Source organism: Lissotriton helveticus, chromosome 6, assembly GCF_964261635.1.
Source record: "Lissotriton helveticus chromosome 6, aLisHel1.1, whole genome shotgun sequence".
Classification (NCBI taxonomy): domain Eukaryota; kingdom Metazoa; phylum Chordata; class Amphibia; order Caudata; family Salamandridae; genus Lissotriton; species Lissotriton helveticus.
Genome location: NC_136067.1, coordinates 1,096,568,792 through 1,096,591,673, shown reverse-complemented (window position 1 = coordinate 1,096,591,673; position 22,882 = coordinate 1,096,568,792). Strand labels below are relative to the sequence as shown.

At 49.2% G+C, this 22,882-nt stretch overlaps 1 protein-coding gene across 2 annotated transcripts in view; it reads right to left on the bottom strand.

Moving 5' to 3' along the window:
- Positions 1-22,882, bottom strand: part of TTC27 (tetratricopeptide repeat domain 27) — a 1,731,040-nt gene that overhangs the window by 847,294 nt on the left and 860,864 nt on the right. For both annotated transcript variants that reach the window (XM_078648753.1, XM_078648752.1), the window contains exon 8: positions 1,301-1,413. In XM_078648753.1, the coding sequence (XP_078504879.1) occupies positions 1,301-1,413 (113 nt within the window). The remainder of the gene's footprint in view (positions 1-1,300; positions 1,414-22,882) is intronic.

Genomic DNA, 22,882 nt, shown 5'->3' with positions numbered 1-22,882 from the left:
TGAGGGATGGTATTGAAAGCTACGGATAGATCCAGGACAACCAGCATGACTGAGTTCCTCTGGTCTAAGGCAAGCCTGATTGTGTCAGTGGCCTCCACCAAGGCGGTCTCCGTGATATAGGATGCATAGAAGCCTGACTGAGAGATGTCTAATAGGTAAGATTTTTTGAGAATAGGTCTGACCCGTGCAGCTTTCCATTTAGTTGAAAGAGCTTTCAAATTTAGAGAGAGGTTACACAAGTCTGTGATTGGAGCAAGAAGTCCTGGGACCAGAGTAGCCATAATATGAGGGGGAGCAGTATCCTCTGGTGATCCAGATTTAATCCTGTTGAGCAGGACCAGCACTTGCTCAGGAGTAACAGGATTAAAAGTTTCAAGAGACGTAGAAAGGAATATGGGTTAGGATTTAGATGAAGATTGCCTTAACGGTTGTGCATTTTTTGGAAAGGATTGGTAAATGACGCCGATTTTATGTTCAAAATGAGCTGCGAGATCATCACAGAGTGCCTGAGATGCTGGAATAGTAGCGGGACATACAGCATGATTGGTCAATTCTTTAAGGATCCTGAAGAGCTCTTTTAATAAATTACCAGCATTATTTTTTCTTTCGACTGTCTGAATCTTTCTTGCTATTTTAATGTTTTTATCATCTCTGGCTAGAAAACCAAATTTCCATTTCACTTTTTTCAGTGAGAAACTTGCCCTGCAGCTCGATTTCCCCCTCCCATTTTACAATACTTCTGCTTACTGATATATGAAAAGCCAATGCACCGTTTCTGAAATCATCACAATGTACCCTGTTAAACAGGCGCTATTAACCAACCCAGTGCACTTTACAAACCCACATACGTATGTAGGGCAATCATCTGCCAATTAAATGATTCATATTAGCCATTGTAGTTGGAACATGTCCATTCAACAGACCATCCTTGGTCATGACCCATTGATACAAATTCATAACAGGCAACATTTAAAAATAAAATAGTTGATTTTCAGACTAACGTGGGAAACTGTCTACAGTTTTGCTATTTTTAGTTGGGTACAGAATAATTTAAAAAGGTGAGGCTTTTTTTTTATCCACCCAACACAGACGGATGTCAAAAAGAATAAGTCTAGCACTAAGATGGAGGCTTGACATATATGCATATGTTGCCACATTACTCTCATAATATGTACTACAGAACAGTGCAATTACACATCAAATGTTATCAACAGCACTTTACATTTCTCCATTACAAAATAACAATGCATTACAAAAAGAGCACTTTCTAGAAACAATGAGCAGTCTCAAGGAAACTTACCAAATGCCAAGGAGTACTGCCAGTTCCTCTGCACACAGTTCAGGCATATGAAACTGATCAGGGTCTTGCAACTTGATGACATTTAGGACGGTATCATCATTCAGTTGATGATTCTGTAAGTCAGAAGGTATACCATGTAAGATCATTTATATGTGTGGCATTAAGCTCTAACTCAACAAACATCATGCTTAATCTTCCACAAGTTAAGAACCACAACAGTGAAGCTTGGACAAGCTAGTGGAGCATGAGGAGACCACGTTTTCCCTTCCACCAATAGCCACTCCAAGACTGCCTTACAAGTGATGGCATACCTTTTAGCATGTGTCTACAGTGCCATAAAAGAAAATGGGCTATGTTGGAGGGGTCAATGGAATTTTGTGGAGTGACTAGTGCCAACATCATCAAAGCACTGGAGGTGAGGCTATGGCAATGCACATTTGTAAAGGATTGGATAGAATGTCTAGATAATTTCCTATTCAACTAATATCTAGCTGTTCCCAATCAAAAACGGAATAATTAAGTATAAGCCAAGCATGAATATTAGCATACATTGGGCTCAATGCGGATAGCATTTTCTATTAGTAGTTGTGTTTTCTACCTGTATTGGATGTGAATTACATCTGAATCTCGAAACCAGATTTACTCAGTATTTTCTGAGAGTAGTAGTTTCTTACTCCAAACGTAGGTGTGCCTCGCTAGGAGAATAGCCACTGCTGACACATGGAAAAACGTTTGTGATTCTTGAGACCTTTTTTTATAGTGGGTAATCATGTGTTATTCCTAGAAATTAATGAGGAAGTCACAACTAACCATAGAGTAAGAAAAAAGTAATCACAGAAAATGTGTTGTGGATCGGGCCTCGGTATTCAGGTTTAGTTCATACTTAAGACAGGAGTAACACTCAACTGTAACAAAAAAACGCCTGTCAATCAGATATACATATTTCAGAAAGATCATTTCCTTTCCGGCAATGGACAAAACTCCACTGATAAATCACCTGTATTACCGTGAAGCCCCTCACATAATTGATCAGAAACTGTATAAGGAATTACCTACTAAGAAGTCTACGCAGTTGATACTCTACTCTTTTTCCCATTCTGCTAGTTCACCACCACAATCGTGTGAGTCTCTGATCAAAAAAATATAAGAGGTGGTGCGAGGCATGGGATAAACATTAAATGATAAAGTTAAACACCAGTAAGACCATGGCAGTTGACAGAGAAAATGAGGACGGTCATGTATCACAGCAACAGAAAAAATAGGGCAAGGTTTAGTCTCATGAACCCAACACAAAACTACATAATTATTTTATATGACCTGAAGGACACCTTAAAAGAGGACACAGTTAAAAAGGACTTGTGGTGCTCATATCTCAGGGATTATGAGACACTTGCATTGGAGAATACAATGACCAAATAACCATCTCCTACAGAACATTCACATGTGGTTTGAGATATCAAAAACACAAATCTAGTTTCTTAATAAGGCTAACAAATGTATGCCTTTCGCGAATGACTAACATTTTAATGAACCACTGTTTTAACACAAACCCTTTGAAAGTTGATGCTCAGGGAGAGAGACAGGGTGCAGAACTTAATTTACTTCAAGTACTGTATTGTATCATATCTGTAAGCTTTTTAATAAAAAACATATTGAAATAAAAAAACAGACTTGTAAATCACCTTGTTAAGCTAGCCTCCTAAACCTGAAATAGATAGAATGTAGATGCATGCATTGCTATGAGTGACAGACAAGTTCCTTGCCTTGGGTAAAGCCTTATCTGGTAGAGACATGATCTAGCCGTAGATTCCTTACCTTTGAGCTTCCAGGCGTCAGACTGGATCCAGAAGATTTTTCTTAGCAGTACCTGTGTGCGTAGGTAGGTGGCGTCTGTCAACTCCACGTGACGTTGTCAGCGTCCTGTTCGTCGTCGTCAATATAACCGCTACTCTGGCTCGCTGACATCAGTACTTTTCATGACCTTCCATAACAGAAGCGTGGAGACATGAAGTGACTGACCATGGTGTGTTAAAAAAGAGACTAGGGCCCTAATGGGGAACTGCCCTAACACTAAAAGACAATTCCGTAGTGCGGGAAGGAAGGGTGGGTCAGTAAGGAATCTGCAGCTAGATCATGTTGCTACCAGGTAAGGCATTACAGAAGGTAAGTAACTTGTCCATCTGATAGAGACATCTAGCCACAGATTCCTTACCTTTGAACACATACCCGAGCAATACTTTCCTGGAGGTTGGACTGCGAAAAAGCTTTAAACCAGGAAATCCTGTAAGACAGAGCAGCCAAACAGGCCCTCCCTGCGAGCCTGAGAATCCAGGCAATAGTGTCTGGTAAACATGTGCAGAGATGCCCACGTGGCTGCTTGGAAGATGACACCACCTGGAGGGCTGTGGTGGCTGCTTTCGCCCTAGTGGAATTGGCCCTAAGGCCTTCGGGAGTCTGCTTCTTTGCCAAGGCATAACATAGTTTGATGCAGAGGATAACCCAGCATGATATGGTCCTCTTTTAATAATAATAATAATAATAATAATAGGGGCATTTGTAGAGCGCTGAGTTACGCACACGGGCGTGTCCCCGCGCTAGCGATGAGAGGGCATGAAACAGAGAAAAGAGGCTGCTAAGCGGACCAATTTATCTAACATAGAGGTGGGTTTTTAATTTAGCTCGGAACCTCGTTTCTACTGGTTCCAAGCGAAGATCTACTGGAAGTTTATTCCAGTGATTTGGTGCTAGGTGCCTGAAGGATCTGCCTCCCATGCGAGCCTTCTTCACCTTGGGGATCCTCAACAGTCCCCCGCCCGCAGATCTAAGCGCTCTGGCAGGTTCATAAGCTTCAATCAAGCTCTTCAGAGGTCGGGGTGCCCTGCCATTCAGAATCCGATGGCAGGTGCAGAGAGCTTTATACTCGACTCTGCTCCTCACAGGCAGCCAGTGTAGTTTTTGCAAAGCCTGCTTCGAGGACGCCCTTTTGGGCAACCTAAGGATCAAGCGTGCTGCAGCATTCTGCAGCACTTGAAGGCGTCCAACACTTTTACTCAATGCCCCCAGATACAGCAGGTTCGCATAGTCCAACCTTGCGGTCACCAAAGCATGTACCAGGGTTTGGCGAGCTTCCAGTGGCAGTAAGTCAAGGACTTTCCTCAGTCTTTTCAAGATCCCAAAACATACGCCGACCACACGATTGATCTGGGGCCCGAAGGTAAGACCCGCGTCGAACCACACGCCAAGATTTTTTGCCTCCTGACACAGGGAGGGGGCCGGCCCGAGACAGGATGGCCACCAGGCTGATGACCAGGCCAACTGGGCTCTCCCTACCACCAGCACCTCTGTCTTGCTGCCGTTGAGCTTTAAACAATTCATTGCCATCCAATCGGCCAGATCTTTCATGCACGATCGGAAGCCATCAGCAGCAAGACAGGGCGCAAGCCTTTAATAGCCATCCCCCCATTTATTTGTATGGAAAATGCTCCCGCTTCGCTCTCCGCGACCGGGGTAGACTCCAATGAGCATTCAAGACTCTTCTTAAAAAGGATTGCTATTCCCCCTCCCTTCCCCACAGGTCTATCCTGCCTGACTATGCAGTAGTTCTCAGGCATGGCCTCAATAACCTCCGAGTCGGAGAACTGGTCAAGCCACGTTTCCGTGAGGAATAACAGATCGAATTTTCTCTCCGTGAGCAGCTCGAATATGTCGAGTCTATGCTTCCGCAGTGATCTCACGTTAAGAAGACCGCATAATAGCGCGGCATGCTCCCTAGTTGTTATCAGCGACGTGGTGAAGCGATACCGACATTGGCCGCATTCCTCGTCCTCACTAGACATACAGTGCCTGCGGGAGCAGATGGTCTCCGGACGTAGGCCAAGGAGCTGCTCCCTGTCCCAGTAGATCTTACTCCCAGGACCAGGGGTTGTCGCCCTAGCCCGCGGTCGGCCGCGGACGGGCGCAGACGGGCTCGACTTTGGCGACACTTTGGCGCGCCTTCGTCGCGCCCGCTGCGCCCGTCCGCTGCGCTTCCGGGGGAACATCCGCCCTTTGTATCCCTCAGCCCGTCTGCCTCCCAGCCACTAGACCGCTAACCGGCCCCTCGCGCAGCGGAAGTGACTGCCTCTCACCTCCACGCCCTCCGCTCAACGGTGCTAGTCACCCTGTCGGAACGAGGCGTGGAGGAAGGGTGGACAAGGCAGCCGCCCCTAACTGCGTCTGGTGAGTCTGGAAAGTACGGGGGGGTAGAAGCCTCAACCGCGAGGGTATGGCCCCACCAGAGTGTTCAAACAGGTGCCCTGCAGAAAAATAAAATAGATACGCTGGTATCCGACTTTAAAAATGCACGTTTGCACACAAACAGCAATTAAAATTATTTGCACGCTGGCGCCACGCAAGCAGCTGTGAGCCCTGCCACTGCATGTCCCTTCTCTGCTCCCACACATCCTATAAAGAGTTGGTCATCCAACCGGAATTCTTTTGTGCGATCAAGGTAAACCGATAACGCCCTTTTTGGGGCCAGACAGTGGAGAAGCTCCTCTTCCTTGGAAGGATGTGGAGGTGCATAGAAAGTGGGCAGAGTAACGGACTGTCCCAGATGAAAGGGAGTTACAACCTTGGGCAAAAAGGATGCCCTAGTTCTCAGTACCACTTTGTCTGGAAAAACTATCATGTGAGGAGGCTGTGATGACAGTGCCTGTAGTTTGCCCACCCCCCTGGCAGAGGTAATTGCCACCAAAAAAGCTGTTTTAATAGTGAGCAACCGAAGACAACAGTTGTGCAACAGCTCAAAAGGAGTTCACCTTAAGAACGTAAGGACCAAATTAAGGTCCCATTGTGGCATAAGAAAAGGAGAAGAGGGAAACAACTGGGTAAACCGCTTCAAAAATCTCTGCACCAGAGGGGACTTAAAAAGTGAAGGCTGATCTGGCAGCCGAAGAAATGCTGAAAGCCCTGCTGGGCCAGGGAAAGGATAAACAGGAGGATAACTGCCATGGAGGCAGATAAGGGGTCAATAGACCGTTCTGTACAATATTTACAAAATGTATTCCATAGGAAGGCGTATATCAATTTCGTGAAGGGGAGTGTGGCTGCCAGAATAACCTCTCAGACTTTGGGAGGAAGATCAAAAGCTGTCAACTGTCACAGCTCAATCTCCACCCAAAGAGGCAGACAGTGGACAGGTTCAGGTGAAGGACCCTCCCCTGCTGCTGCAACAGAAGATCCTCCCAAAGGGGGAGGCTGATCTTCTAGAGAACTCGGGGCAGGAGTGGTATGGTCGGAAAAGCATTAAGGAGACCTAAGCTCCACTCGCGATAAAAAGTGTCAATGAGCGAGAGCCGCCTTGAAAACTCCAACATGCAAAACTGCTGACACTGCGCATTCACTTCGGAGGCGAACAGATCTAACCAAGACTTTCCCCACCTCTGAAATTGACCGTGAGCCACCTCCGGATGTAGAGACTACTCGTTATCCGAAAGGCACTTTCGGAGGAGTTAATCTGCTCGGACTTTCAGAGAATTGGCCGAATGTTGAACCACCAGGGAAATGTCCTGTTGTTTCAGTCCAGAGGCGCAGGTCATCTTGACAAAGAGTCCACGACCCCTCTCCGCCTTGTTTGGTGGAGTACCACATGGCTGTAGTTTTGCCCATGAACACCTGAACTAGCTTTCCTTTGATGGCTGGTAAAAAGGCATTCAGTGCCAATCAGATCACCCGAAGCTCCAACAGGCTGATATAGAGCTTGGCTTCCAATGGTGACCCGAGTCCTCTGATCTCCATCTCCCCCAGTTGGCGCCCCCACCCCAGAGGAGATGCATCCATCACTACTGTGAGATCTGGGTAGGGAAGGGAGAGGGGTCAACCTCTGACCCAATTGCGGTTTGTTAGCCACCACTAAAGGTCTTTCGCAGTGCCCTCTGAGATCTGAACCAGGTCGGTGAGTTTTCCTCAATGCTGTGCCCATTGGAACTTCAGGTCCCACTGCAAAGCCCACCTGCGCCACCGTGCATGGTCCACTAGCAGATGCGTAAGGTCATGAGGCCCAACAGAATCCAGGATAGAGGCTGAAACATAGGTATCATAGCCTGAATATCCCGGACTCGCCTTTCGGGAGGATAGGCCCAAAACTGCACTGTGCCCAGAACCACCTTAATAAAAGGCAGAGTCTGAGAGGGAGTCAGGTGTGACTTTGGCACGTTGACAGCGAATGCAGGAGGTTCGCCGTAGTCTGGAGGTGGGAGACGACTGCTTGAGACGAGCTGCCTTCAACAACCAGTCGTCGAGATATGGGAAGACTGGAGCCCCTGATCTCCGCAGATAAGCTGCGACCACCACCATAATCTTTGTGAAAACTCGAGGGGCACTGGTGAGGCCGAATGGGAGCACTGCAAAGTGAAAGTGCTGTGGCCCACCATAAACCGCAGGTAGCAACGATGGGCAGGCAGGACTAGGATATGAAAATAGGTATTGTTAGACCTGGCACCGTTGGCGTGGGTCTCCCTTCCATTTTTTGCTGTTGCCTCTTATGTTTTTGCTGTTTTTAGATGCTTTTGGGAATCGTGCCACTGCTGTTCAGTGCCACAGTGAAAGTGCTCCCTATGGTAAATTGATGTATGGATTAGTGACTCAATGATTGGTTTACTTGTCAGACCCTAGTACAGTGCACTGCGTGGGCCCAGTGCTTGTGAATCCAATGCTGCTGGTGGGCTTGCAGCACTGATTGTGCCACCCTCTGGAGCAGCTTGTAAAGTGTGTCTCAGATCTGCCACCGCAGGGCCTGTGTGCTGTCTGGTACTGCCATGTTGACTGGGCAAGTGCACCCACTTGCCAGTCCCTAAACCTTCCCCCTTTATACATATTAGTCACCCCTATGGTAGACCCAAGGGCAGGGTGCATTGTAGGTAAAAGGTAGGACATGCTCTGATGTGTGTGGCACGTCCTAATAGTGAATTACAGCCATTTACGTTTTTCACTATTGCAAGGCTGTTATGTTATGTTATGTTTCCCTTAGGCCAGAATGGGCAGTTTGATTATTACATCTTATAATCCTAACTGACTCAGGGAACTAGGTAGAAATTCGATTTTAGCATGCCTGAACTCAGAATGATAAAATACATCTTTTAGTGAAGTTGGTTTTAACATTCTGTGCTTGAAAATACCACTTGTAGAAAGTAGCTGTTTTCTTGCCTAACAATCCAAGCCTGCCTCTGCTAGGTTGTGTATTCCTTGTCTGGAGTTTGAGTGACAGGGGCTGGGGGATTCTAGGAGACAGGGTGAGTCAGCACAGAGCTGAATAGAGAGATCTGCATGCCGATGGGAGGGAGGAGCTGCACCAGGGACCTGAATAGGGCTGTGCCTTTCCTCCACAATGCTGGCTCCACCTCCTGTGGTGTGACTGATGTCCCTGGCCTGCACTGTCAAAGGAAGATAAGGTGTCCTGTAAACAAAGTGCTCCAGGACTGACCAGAACTGGTTTGGACTAGGCAAAGGCCTTTCTGCCTTCAGAGAACAAACAGAAAAGTAGTATAAATATTGGGACCCAAACCCATGAACTTTAGATCACTTCTGGGAATCAAGACAAACCTTTGCTGAGGAGAAGAACCAGGAAGCTATAGGAGGAGACTACCTTTGTGCTGTGTGTTTAGGGGTTGGGCGGCAGGGTTTGCTTCATTCCCAAAGAGAGGAGAAAAGGACCGAGTGTGCTTTCTATCAACTTAAAGAAGAATCTCCAAGGGCTTGAACTAGAGCTTGCCTCCTGCCTGAAGTCTCAGGGATACAAGACTTCACCAACCAGCTCCCCCTGAGTTCCCTTGCTGGGAATTGAAGTGCCTGCTGTTGTGCTGGGCCTTCTGAGAGACTGAGTGTCGCTGGGAGCTGGAAGCGCGACGCAATGACGATAAGTGTGTCGCCACCGCAGCAGTTGTCTTAGCATCACCGAAGAAGCAAGCCGCCGATGCCGCTGTCATCGAAGCGCGGCGCATCGCCATGGAAGCGGGATACCGCCACAGAGTTCGCCGTCGCATCACCGGAGAAGTGCGGCGCGGAGCCTGTCGTGGCTCCAAAGATCATCGAGTTTCCGCACGGCCGTTGGGCGTGTACGCATCACACCAACATTGTCGCATCGCAACCAAGACGTCATTTTGTCGCATTGCACCGGAGAAGAGTATCGTATCGAGATGTCATCTTGTCACATCGTACCGGAGAGCAGTAAGAAACCTACGCATCAACTACCCACACAGTAAGGAAGCGAGCATCAACTCTCCTGCGCAGCAGTAAGGAACCGAAGCATCCACTCCCCTGCGACCCTTTTGTTTTCTTTGCGTTATGCATTCAAGGTACATTGAGAGTAAAGTGTTGCATTTGCAACTTGAGAGAACTGAGCAATTTTATAAAATTTTAAAGTCTATTTTTGAGTACAGTATTGTGGATTTTTGTTGTTTGGTCTTGTGTTGAGTCTATATAAAAATACTTATTTTTATAATACAACCTGTGTGGTGTCCATCTGTAGTGTTGTCACTGTATTACTGTATGTGTTCACAAATGCTTTACACACTGCCTCTGAGATAATAATAATAATAATAATAATGACATTTATAAAGCGCTTGCTTACACTATACTAGTGTGTCACCGCGCTGTGGTACATTAAACATAAAACATCATTATCAGGTCACCTCCCAAACGGAGTACAGCATCAGAAATCTACTCATTTGGAAAAAGAAAAGTTTTCAGCTTTTTACGAAAGGTCACCTCCGAAGTCTCCATCCGAAGCCCCCACGGGAGTCTATTCCATTGCTGAGCTGCCACAAACCTAAAGGAGCGCCCGCCCATCCTTACCGTCCTGACTCTAGGGACAGTAACCTGTCCCATCCCACTAGATCTTAATTGGCGGGAGGGGAGATACGGGCTCAGAAGGTTATATAGGTATGCGGGCCCCTTCCTTTGTAGAATTCGATGGCACACACAGAGGGCTTTAAACTGGATTCGCTCCTTAATCGGGAGCCAATGAAGGGCGACTAACGCCTTCCTTGAAGATGCTCTCCTGGACAGTGTATGAACCAGGCGAGCTGCTGCGTTCTGAATATGCTGAAGCCTCTGTACACAACTGACATTGGCCCCCAGGTAGAGCACATTCCCGTAGTACAGCCTGGAAGTTACTAAGGCATGGACCATGGTCTTCCGGGCTCCGGTAGGCAAGATGTCCAAGGTCTTGCACAAACTACGCAAGATACCAAAACATGTTCAGGCCACTCGCCTCGTTTGAAGCTCAAACGAGAGCTTGGGGTCAAACCACACCCCTAAGTTCTTAACCTGTTCACTATGAACCGGGGTGGGGCCCAAGGTCTGAGGCCACCACGCCGATGTCCACACAGAGGGTGCCTTACCAATAACCAACACTTCTGTCTTACTCCCGTTCAGTTTGAGGCAGTTCTCACCCATCCATACCGCCAGTTCTTGCATGCAGGAATTGCTCGTGTCAAGCTACCAAGGAGGTGAGCAGGGGTTATTTTAGGAGTGTAGCCCCTTACCCTGACTAATTACAAAAAGGGGGTGGTGATGGACAGAGTATCTGAGTTAATCAGAACACTCCTACCCAGTCAACAGATCAGGGCTTGATCCATCACCGTTTTTTAGCTCACTGCACCATCCCAGTTCAGAACCTGGCTATATGCAAATTAGTCTGTCCCTGGCCCAGTGCATCATGGGAACAGGGCTGACCAAACTACCAAGCCAATTCTTCACTGGAAAGGAAACAAGCTTCCGGGGACCGGTTTCTGGCATTACAGCCGTCTTCGGCCCGGCTTGCTTGAATCCTGATGGTGCAATGAGCAAGGGACTCATGTCTGAGCATACCCTTCCACACTCATGGTGGCCAAAATAATTACAAAAAGGGGGTGGTGATGGACCGAGTATCTGAGTTAATCAGAACACTCCTACCCAGTCAACAGATCAGGGCTTGATCCATCACCGTTTTTAGCGGTGATGGATCAAGCCCTGATCTTTGGACTGGGTAAGAGTGGTCTGCTTAATTCAGACACTCTGTTCATCACCACCCCCTTTTCTGAATCATTTTGTCCACCATAAGCGTGGAAGGGTATACTCAGATGTGAGTCCCTTGCTCATTGCACCATCAGGATTCAAGCAAGCCGGGCCGACGACGGCTGAAATGCCAGAAACCGGTCCCCGGAAGCTTGTTTCCTTCCCAGTATAAGAATTGGCTTGGTAGTTTGGTTTGCCCTGTTTCCATCATGCACTGGGACAGGAACAGACTAATTTGCATGTAGCCAGGTTCTGAGCTGGGATGGTGCAGTGAGCTAAAAAACGGTGATGGATCAAGCCCTGATCTTTGGACTGGGTAAGAGTGGTCTGCTTAATGCAGACACTCTGTTCATCACCACCCCCTTTTCTGAATCATTTTGTCTACCATAAGCGTGGAAGGGTATACTCAGATGTGAGTCCCTTGCTCATTGCACCATCAGGATTCAAGCAAGCCGGGCCGACGACGGCTGAAATGCCAGAAACCGGTCCCCGGAAGCTTGTTTCCTTCCCAGTATAAGAATTGGCTTGGTAGTTTGGTTTGCCCTGTTTCCATCATGCACTGGGACAGGAACAGACTAATTTGCATGTAGCCAGGTTCTGAGCTGGGATGGTGCAGTGAGCTAAAAAACGGTGATGGATCAAGCCCTGATCTTTGGACTGGGTAAGAGTGGTCTGCTTAATTCAGACACTCTGTTCATCACCACCCCCTTTTCTGAATCATTTTGTCCACCATAAGCGTGGAAGGGTATACTCAGATGTGAGTCCCTTGCTCATTGCACCATCAGGATTCAAGCAAGCCGGGCCGACGACGGCTGAAATGCCAGAAACCAGTCCCCGGAAGCTTGTTTCCTTCCCAGTATAAGAATTGGCTTGGTAGTTTGGTTTGCCCTGTTTCCATCATGCACTGGGACAGGAACAGACTAATTTGCATGTAGCCAGGTTCTGAGCTGGGATGGTGCAGTGAGCTAAAAAACGGTGATGGATCAAGCCCTGATCTTTGGACTGGGTAAGAGTGGTCTGCTTAATTCAGACACTCTGTTCATCACCACCCCCTTTTCTGAATCATTTTGTCCACCATAGGCGTGGAAGGGTATACTCAGATGTGAGTCCCTTGCTCATTGCACCATCAGGATTCAAGCAAGCCGGGCCGACGACGGCTGAAATGCCAGAAACCGGTCCCCGGAAGCTTGTTTCCTTCCCAGTATAAGAATTGGCTTGGTAGTTTGGTTTGCCCTGTTTCCATCATGCACTGGGACAGGAACAGACTAATTTGCATGTAGCCAGGTTCTGAGCTGGGATGGTGCAGTGAGCTAAAAAACGGTGATGGATCAAGCCCTGATCTTTGGACTGGGTAAGAGTGGTCTGCTTAATTCAGACACTCTGTTCATCACCACCCCCTTTTCTGAATCATTTTGTCCACCATAAGCGTGGAAGGGTATACTCAGATGTGAGTCCCTTGCTCATTGCATCATCAGGATTCAAGCAAGCCGGGCCGACGACGGCTGAAATGCCAGAAACCGGTCCCCGGAAGCTTGTTTCCTTCCCAGTATAAGAATTGGCTTGGTAGTTTGGTTTGCCCTGTTTCCATCATGCACTGGGACAGGAACAGACTAATTTGCATGTAGCCAGGTTCTGAGCTGGGATGGTGCAGTGAGCTAAAAAACGGTGATGGATCAAGCCCTGATCTTTGGACTGGGTAAGAGTGGTCTGCTTAATTCAGACACTCTGTTCATCACCACCCCTTTTTCTGAATCATTTTGTCCACCATAAGCGTGGAAGGGTATACTCAGATGTGAGTCCCTTGCTCATTGCACCATCAGGATTCAAGCAAGCCGGGCCGACGATGGCTGAAATGCCAGAAACCGGTCCCCGGAAGCTTGTTTCCTTCCCAGTATAAGAATTGGCTTGGTAGTTTGGTTTGCCCTGTTTCCATCATGCACTGGGACAGGAACAGACTAATTTGCATGTAGCCAGGTTCTGAGCTGGGATGGTGCAGTGAGCTAAAAAACTGTGATGGATCAAGCCCTGATCTTTGGACTGGGTAAGAGTGGTCTGCTTAATTCAGACACTCTGTTCATCACCATCACCACCCCCTTTTCTGAATCATTTTGTCCACCATAAGCGTGGAAGGGTATACTCAGATGTGAGTCCCTTGCTCATTGCACCATCAGGATTCAAGCAAGCCGGGCCGACGACGGCTGAAATGCCAGAAACCGGTCCCCGGAAGCTTGTTTCCTTCCCAGTATAAGAAATGGCTTGGTAGTTTGGTTTGCCCTGTTTCCATCATGCACTGGGACAGGAACAGACTGATTTGCATGTAGCCAGGTTCTGAGCTGGGATGGTGCAGTGAGCTAAAAAACGGTGATGGATCAAGCCCTGATCTTTGAACTGGGTAAGAGTGGTCTGCTTAATTCAGACACTCTGTTCATCACCATCACCACCCCCTTTTCTGAATCATTTTGTCCACCATAAGCGTGGAAGGGTATACTCAGATGTGAGTCCCTTGCTCATTGCACCATCAGGATTCAAGCAAGCCGGGCCGACGACGGCTGAAATGCCAGAAACCGGTCCCCGGAAGCTTGTTTCCTTCCCAGTATAAGAAATGGCTTGGTAGTTTGGTTTGCCCTGTTTCCATCATGCACTGGGACAGGAACAGACTAATTTGCATGTAGCCAGGTTCTGAGCTGGGATGGTGCAGTGAGCTAAAAAACGGTGATGGATCAAGCCCTGATCTTTGAACTGGGTAAGAGTGGTCTGCTTAATTCAGACACTCTGTTCATCACCACCCCCTTTTCTGAATCATTTTGTCCACCATAAGCGTGGAAGGGTATACTCAGATGTGAGTCCCTTGCTCATTGCACCATCAGGATTCAAGCAAGCCGGGCCGACGACGGCTGAAATGCCAGAAACCGGTCCCCGGAAGCTTGTTTCCTTCCCAGTATAAGAATTGGCTTGGTAGTTTGGTTTGCCCTGTTTCCATCATGCACTGGGACAGGAACAGACTAATTTGCATGTAGCCAGGTTCTGAGCTGGGATGGTGCAGTGAGCTAAAAAACGGTGATGGATCAAGCCCTGATCTTTGGACTGGGTAAGAGTGGTCTGCTTAATTCAGACACTCTGTTCATCACCACCCCCTTTTCTGAATCATTTTGTCCACCATAAGCGTGGAAGGGTATACTCAGATGTGAGTCCCTTGCTCATTGCACCATCAGGATTCAAGCAAGCCGGGCCGACGACGGCTGAAATGCCAAAAACCGGTCCCCGGAAGCTTGTTTCCTTCCCAGTATAAGAATTGGCTTGGTAGTTTGGTTTGCCCTGTTTCCATCATGCACTGGGACAGGAACAGACTAATTTGCATGTAGCCAGGTTCTGAGCTGGGATGGTGCAGTGAGCTAAAAAACGGTGATGGATCAAGCCCTGATCTTTGGACTGGGTAAGAGTGGTCTGCTTAATACAGACACTCTGTTCATCACCACCCCCTTTTCTGAAACCTACCTATGCCAACTAGAGACCCCCAAACCTAACATTGGTGGCATCGGTGAGGATTTGGACTTGCATTTGTGATTCATATACAGTGATTGGTGTACACTACTAGTGAGTGCAGACCATATCGCAACCACATACTTTGAGAGAATTTTTTCTTGGAACTTCTCTTCTATTTTTGATTCTTGAGAAATGTCAGTCTTTTTGCAACCATGAGCAAGTCAGCATCCATAGTATCTGTAGACACTGAATTGGAAGAAGAGAGGATTGATACTTACACTTTGCCTCATCTCAAAGCTTTGAGCAAGAAATTTAAAATCTCTGTGAAAGGCCTCACCAGGAAAGAGGAATACCAAAAGGCGCTGAGGGCCTGGGTAGAATCTGGGAATGCCAGTGAGCATCCTGAGGAGCCAACAATGGAGGCAGAGGATTTAAATGGGCAGCTGAGGGGCCAGTGGGCCTAACTGGAGGGAAAGCACCTTCAGGGGCGGGCAGCAGTTTTTACTTCCAAGGGATTGTCCCCAGGAGAGCTGGAGGACAGAGCAAAGGAGAAGATGCATAAGTTGGAGCTAGCTAGGCTCAAAATGGATGGTCAGAAAGACATAGAGAGCAAGAAAATAGAGCTTGGGATCGAATTAGAGATGAAGAAGTTAGCCTTAGAGGAAAAGAGAATGCATTATGAGCATGAGAGAGGATTGAGGGAATTGAAACTCAAGGCCAAAAGTTTAGAGGTTCCTCTCTCTGGTAGCAGCACACCGCCAGTGCATGTAGAAGCAAGAGCCTATATTCCCAAATAAGTAGTTAAAGATTTCTACAATAATGAGGATATTGGTCAGCGGTTTAGGGCTTATGATGCTGCAATGTTGGCCCACCGGGTCCCTGAGAAAGATTGGGGAGCAGGGTTGTGAGGCCGCTTTGTTAGTGATGGGAGACACACTTCGTTGGATTTGTCTACAGAGGAACAGAGGTCCTATACCCACACGAAGGGAGCCCTTATGTCCAGATTTGGTTTGACCCCATAGTTATACAGACAGAGGTTTAGAAATTGTAGAAAACTGGAGTCTACCACATGGGTTGAATATGTGTCTTTCTTTTGCAGAGCATTCGATGGTTGGGTGGAGGGTAGCAAAGTGGATAATTTTGAGGCGTTCTGATTTGCTTGCATGGGAGCACTTGTTAAATAACAGTTTTCCAGAGCTACACCAGCATCTTATTGATAGCAAGATGACTAACCCTAGGAAGCTTGCTGAGAAGGCGGATCACTGGGTGAGCACCCGGGTCCAGAAGGGTCATGTTGGAGACTTCGCCAAAGGTGGGCAGGGTCCCCAGCAGAAGAGTGGGGGGAGGGGGAACAAGGGTAAACAGAGGGAGTTCCAGAAATGGCCCCAAAGTAATCCCCAAGGAAACCAAGGGAAAGGTTCCCAGCCTCCCTTGAGAAGAAGGTAGTGGCCCCGACAGATAAGCCTGTTCACAAGGGGCCCTAGACCTGTTTTAAGTGTGGTCTAGTAGGCCACTGTTCTTATGATACTAGATGTCCCTTGTGTGGGAAGACAGCACCCACTGGTGCACCACCCCGGCAGTTGGCGAGTGTAACCCTGGGGAGAAGATGGGTGCCCAAGGTGGGTGGGGTCCAGCAGAGATGTCACTTGTCTCTTTAGGAGACTGTGAGGTGGTCCCCAGGACCCAGCTGCCTGATAACACTAAAAAATACAAGTAGTGGGTGACCATCAATGGCAAGAGGGTGGAAGCTCTTAGAGACACCGGAATCAGTGTGACAGCTGTCAGTTGTCGGCTGGTGTCTGAAGAGCAGGTAGTCCCCAATGCATTTTACCCCCTTGTTGCCACTGACAACACAGAGAGCCACTGCAAGGTGGCATAGGTTCTCTTTGAGTTGGGGGGGGTCTCAGGGACTCATCAAGTGGCTGTGAGGGCAGCCATGCCTGTTGAATGTCTGTTAGGTAACGATTTGGAGAGCTCTCCTTGGGCTAAGGTGGAGCAAAGAGCTCATTTAGAGATGTTGGGTTTGCCTGAGTGGGCCTGCATGACCATTCGGTCTATGGCAGCCAGTAAGGGTGTTCAAGAGGACTTGGAGCCTGAGAGAATGGCCCAGGTGCCTGCCTTAAAGAGGTAGGGGGCACGGGAAACCGGCCCCTGAAATTCCCACGTCCCAGGAGGAGGCAGACCCTGAGGGGGATGCCCTGGAGCCTACCGGGGAAGAGATTGCTGAACTGGGAGACCTGCCAGAGCTGACCCATTGGCAGCAAGAAGGAGGTCCCTCCAGGGAGGAGTTCTGTGAGGAGCAGAACAAGTGCCCTTCTCTTGTGGGTTTGTGGCAACAGGCTGCAAACCAGGCAGCAGGTGATCAGTCTGGATCACATTGGATCTACTGGGAGAATGGTCTCCTGTATAGTGAGCCTAAGGTTGCTGAGCCTGGGTCAGCCCGTGTGCTGGTGGTGGTACCCCAGCGCTTCAGAGCCTTCTTACTGGGGCTGGCTCATGATGTGCCTTTAGCAGGATATTTGGGGCAGGACAAGACCTTTGAGAGGCTTGCCACCCACTTTTATTGGCCCCAAATGCGCAAGAGTTCAGACACTCATTGCAGTACCTGTCAGACTTGCCAGGCAAGTGGAAAGAGTGGGAGGAAACGCAAGGCTCCTCTCCAGCCATTCCCTGTGGTCAGCACCCCCTTTAAAAGGGTGGGCATTGACATTGTGGGGCCTCTGGATCCCAAGACAGCCATGTGCAACAGGTTCATCCTGGTTTTGGTGGACCATGCCACCCGGTACCCGGAAGCCATCCCTCTCAGGACAGTGACGGCCCCGTGGTGGGGCGTGCACTGATGGGGATTTTCTTCCGCGTGGGGTTTCCCAGAGAGGTGGTGTCAGATCGAGATACCAACTTCACTTCCAAGTATATGAAGTCCCTGTGACAGGTGTGTGGTGTAACCTACAAGTTCACCACTCCTTACCACCCCCAAGGTAATGGCTGGTTGAGAGATTCAACCGGACCCTCAAAGGCATGATTATGGGTCTTGAGGAACCCATGAGGCATAAGTGGGACGTCCTCTTACTATACCTTCTTTTTGCATACCGTGAGGAACCACTGAAATCTCTAGGGTTCAGTCCCTTTGAGCTTCTCTATGAACACCCAGTGAGAGGACCTTTGATTATGGTCACGGAAGGCTGGGAGCAATCTCCCAGGAAACCTCCCCAGGATGTATATAGCTACATGCTGGCCTTCAGGAACCAAACTAGGCGATTCAGAAAACTCGCTGAGGAGAATCTGAAAGCCAGCCAGGAGGAGATGAAGCGGTGGTATGACCAGAATGCCACTCTGGTTGAGCTTCAGCCTGGTCAGAAAGTGTGGGCCGTGGCCCTCGTGGAGCCCTGTGTGCTCCAGGATAAGTGGATCGGACCATTTGAGGTGGTGGAGCGCAAATGTCTGGTTACCTACTTGGTGGACTTGTGGTCTCCCAGGAACTCCTTGCGGGTCCTGCATGTCAACCACCTGGAGCCCCACTTAGAGAGGTCCTAAGGGGGCATGCTCCTAGCAACAGATGCTGGAATGGAGGAAGAGACAGCCTCTTCCTGACCTCCTGTCTGCAACAGAGCGAGATGGGTCAGTTGGTGGAGTGTACCTCTCTTCCACTCTGACCCCTGAGCAACAGAATGACTGTCACCAGTAGCTGGGACAGTTTTCTGACATGTTCTCCCCGATTCTCAGTGTCACTGGGGACAGTCCTCCTGTCAAGCACAAAACTTACAGGGTGACTGACAGGGTGAGAGCTTGCATCAAGGAGGAGGTCTCCAAGATGCTTGCGTTAAGGGGTGATTGAGTCCTCTAGTAGTCCTTGGGCCAGCCCAGTGGTCTTGGTCCCAAAGGCTGCCGCACCAAGTGTCACACCAGAACTGCGGTTCTGTGTGGACTACCGAGGGCTCAATTCAGTCACCAGGACTGACGCGCACCCCATCCCCAGAGCTGATGAGCTCATTGATTGGTTAGGGGCTGCCCGGTACCTCAGCAAGTTTGACTTAATGTCTGGGTACTGGCAGATCACATTAACTGATGGGGCAAGAGAGAGGTCAGCATTCTCCACACCAGATGGGCACTATCAATTCCGGGTAATGCCCTTTGGGATGAAGAATGCCCCTGCTACTTTTCAGAGGTTGGTCAAACAGGTGTTGGCTGGGCGGGACGAGTTCAGTGCCGCCTACCTGAATGACATTGCAGTGATCAGAGCCAGTTGGGAAGAACATATGCGCCACCTCTGGGAAGTGTTGATGGCGCTGCGGAGAGCAGGCCTCACGATCAAGGCGAGTAAGTGCCAGATCGGGCAGGGTTCCGTGGTGTACTTGGGACACCAGGTTGGGAGCGGCCAGTTGGCGCCCCTACAGCCCAAGATTGAGACCATCCTGGCTTGGGAACCCCCAAGACCCAGACACAGGTGAGAGTCTTTTTAGGACTCACTGGGTTTTACAGGAGGTTTGTCAAGGAGTATGGCAGCATTGTGGCACCCTTGACAAAACTGACTTCCAGGACACAGCCCAAGAGAGTGATTTGGACTGACACCTGTCAGAGAGCTTTTGATGCCCTGAAGACTACCATGTGCACAGCGCCCATGCTCCTGGCACCCAATTTCTCAAAATAGTTTATTGTTCAAACAGATGCTTCCGAGCATGGTGTGGGGGCTGTTCAATCACAGATTAATGAGGAGGGCCTAGACCAACCTGTAGCCTTCATCAGTAGGAGGTTACTTCCACAGGAACAGAGGTGGAGTGCAATTGAGCGTGACGCATTTGCTGTGGTTTGGGCACTGAAGAAGTTGAGACCATACTTGTTTAGGACTTACTTCCGGGTTCAGACAGACCACAGGCCCGTCAGATGGTTGATGCAGAGGGGTGAGAATCCAAAGCTGTTGAGGTGGTTTATATCCCTACAGGGGATGGACTTCACAGGGGAACACCGCCCTGGTACAGAACACACCAATGCTAATGGTCTGTCCAGATTTTTCCGCCTTAGTGATGAGAACTCCCAGGAGGTAGGGTAGTCTCCCCACATTTCAGCTGGAGGGGACACGTGTTAGACCTGGCAGCATTGGCCTGGGTCTCCTTTCCATTTTTTGCTGTTGCCCCATGTTTTTGCTGGTTTTAGATGCTTTTGGGCACTGTGCCACTGCTGTTCAGTGCCACAGTGCAAGTGCTCCCTATGGTAAATTGATGTATGGATTAGTGACTCCATGATTGGCTTGATTGGTTTACTTGTCAGACCCTAGTACAGTGCACTGCCGGTGCCCAGGGCTTGTAAATCCAATGCTGCTGGTGGGCTTGCAGCACTGATTGTGCCTCCCACCGGAGCAGCTTGTAAAGTGAGTCTCAGGTCTGCCATCGCAGAGTGCAGTCTGGTACTGCCATGATGACTGGGCAAGTGCACCCACTTGCCAGTCCCTAAACCTTCCCTTTTATACATATTAGTCACCCTTATAGTAGGTCCAAGAGCAAGGTGCATTGTAGGTAAAAGGTAGGACATGCCTTGATGTGTGTGGCATGTCCTAATAGTGAATTACAGCCATTTTCGTTTTTCACTATTGCAAGCCAACTGTTCCCCATAGGCCAGAATGGGGAGTTTAATTATTACAGGTATCCTATAAGTCCAGCGTAACCATCCAGTCTCACGGGTCCAGGGCAGACAGGACCTGAGCTAGGGTGAGCACCTTGAACGTCTTCTTTTTGAGGAAGTAGTTGAGGGCTCTGAGATCAAGGATAGGATGAAGGCGTCCATCCTGCTTAGTGACCAGAAAGTAGCAGAAACAACAACCACAGCCTGTTTCTGGCCTGGGAACCCTCTCTATAGCTCCCTTGGCCAATAGAGCATTGACTTCCTCGCGGAGAAGAGCAAGGTGATCCTCCATCAGCTGATCTCACACTGGAGGCATAGATAGTGGGGTAGACTCGAAGGGGGTGGAGTAGCCCTTTCTGATTATTTGCAAAACTCACCTGTCCAAGGTGATATTTCACCAGTGGTGGTGATGATGGTGCATTCTACCACTGACTGGTCATGAACGATCCTGGGGGATTGGACTAGGAAGGTTTTGCAGTGGAAGAGGGGGATCGTGCTTGGCTCGATTTCTGGCCACCAAACCCATGGGGTCGGGGTGAACCACATCTACGGCCTAGCAGGGGCTGCTGAACTTGTGGGGCCCTCTCGCTGGAATAGGGTTAATGCAGTTGGTAGCCCCTTCCGTAGCCATGAAAGGACCGAAAAGCAGATACAGGCAGGGACATTGTGGTGAGGCCCAAGGACTTGACCGTAGCCCGTAAGTCCTTGAAACGTTCAAGGGTGCAATCTGCTTTGTCCCTGAAGAGACGGGAGTCATCAAAAGGCATGTCCATGAGGTTAGCTTGGACATCCCACAAAAAACGAGATGTCCTCAGCTAGGCATGGCGACGTATGGCCACCGCCGTGGAAATCGGTCTGCCCAGCGATTCTGTCATGTCCAAGCCCCATCGGATGGCGAACTTGGCTGCATCTCTCCTGTTTGAAATGGCATAGGAGAGTAGGATCTGGTCCTCCTCCGAGACCCTGGGCAGCACCTGCGCAACTGTGTCCCATATTGAATGGGAATACTGGCCCAAATGGCATGCAGTGTTTACTAACCGCTATGCCAGACTGGTGGAAGAAAAAGCTTGCTTTCCAGAAATTTCCAGTCTCTTGGATTCCGTGTACAGAGGTACGGAAGGGGAAGCGCCCTCGGAAGTGAAAGCTTGAACCACCAAGCTTGGTGGGGTGGGGTGGGGTGTGGAGAAAACTGGGTCGTCCGGTGCAGCGCGATGGCGGTGGGCCATCGTCCTATTCACAGGAGCCCCTGTGGTGGGTTTGGACCAGGTTCCCAGAAAGATGTCCATTCAGGCCTCATTGAAAGTCAGCAAGGGTTCTGAGCTAGAGACACCAGGCTGCAGGACTTCGGTCAAGACTTTAGTCTTGACAGCCACAATAGGCAGCTTCAGGTCCAAGACCTCCGCAGCCCTACGCATTACCATAGCGAATGATGCCCCCTCCTCCATAGCCAGGTTAGGTGAAGACATCATGCCAAAATCTGGAGAGGTGTCCAGACCACTGGCATCGCCCAGTTCATCATACCAGTCCATGTCTTGTGGTTGCAGTATTTCTAAGGGATCCTTCTCCCCCTCCCAACCAATTCCTAACACTTCAGAATAGGGCAGGTTGACCAGTTGGAGCAGTGTGCTCTGTCAGTGTTGGTCTCTACATCGGAGGACACTCTACCGGCTCTATGTCGTCGGGAAAAAAGATTGTTGGGGGGGGGGGGGTTGAGATGGGGGGGCTGAGGACCTCGGCGGTCAACGCAGCACCGGGGAAGGTCGGGGTGGAGGCCTGAAGGCACGCTGGCAGGGTCAGGCCCCCCAAATATGGTGCACATGGTGTCATAAAACTCCTTAGCTGGGCAGTGGTTGCTCCCGGGACAGGGAAGACAGGGAAATGAGGAGCCAAACCAGGCACTCACCACGCGTAGCGGGGCCTTGAACGCTGAGGGTCCTTCACCTCGTCGTTAGATGGGCTGGGAGAAATCAAGGTACGCTTTGACTTTTTGTGTTTTTTGTGGTGCTTCTTACCTGACTTTGACGAAGAGGACTTCGTTTCACCGGAGCGAGCAGTGCTAGGACCTTCCTCTCGACCGAGACCTGGACCGGGATCGAGAACGACGAGGTGACCTCCGTAGTGCCGGACGCAGGGCAATGATCAGCTTTAGGGACCACTCCCTCAAATCCTTGGCGCCATGGCCTGGCAATAAGCGCACGACTTCTTGTCACAGTCGCACTCCAGACACCAGAGACACAACACACTAAGTGGGGGTACGTGATTGACATGACGCGGTGACAGGCGCTGCACGGTTTGAACCCTGACGTCTTCTTACTAGACATCTTACACACCAAAAGAAGTCGACAAAAAGTTTTTTTAAAAAGTCTGTCAAAAAATGACTGGAGTAGCTCTCTTCGACGGATCTGCATTGGCTGGCGTGGGAAGAAATAAAGTGTCAGAGTGTCAGAG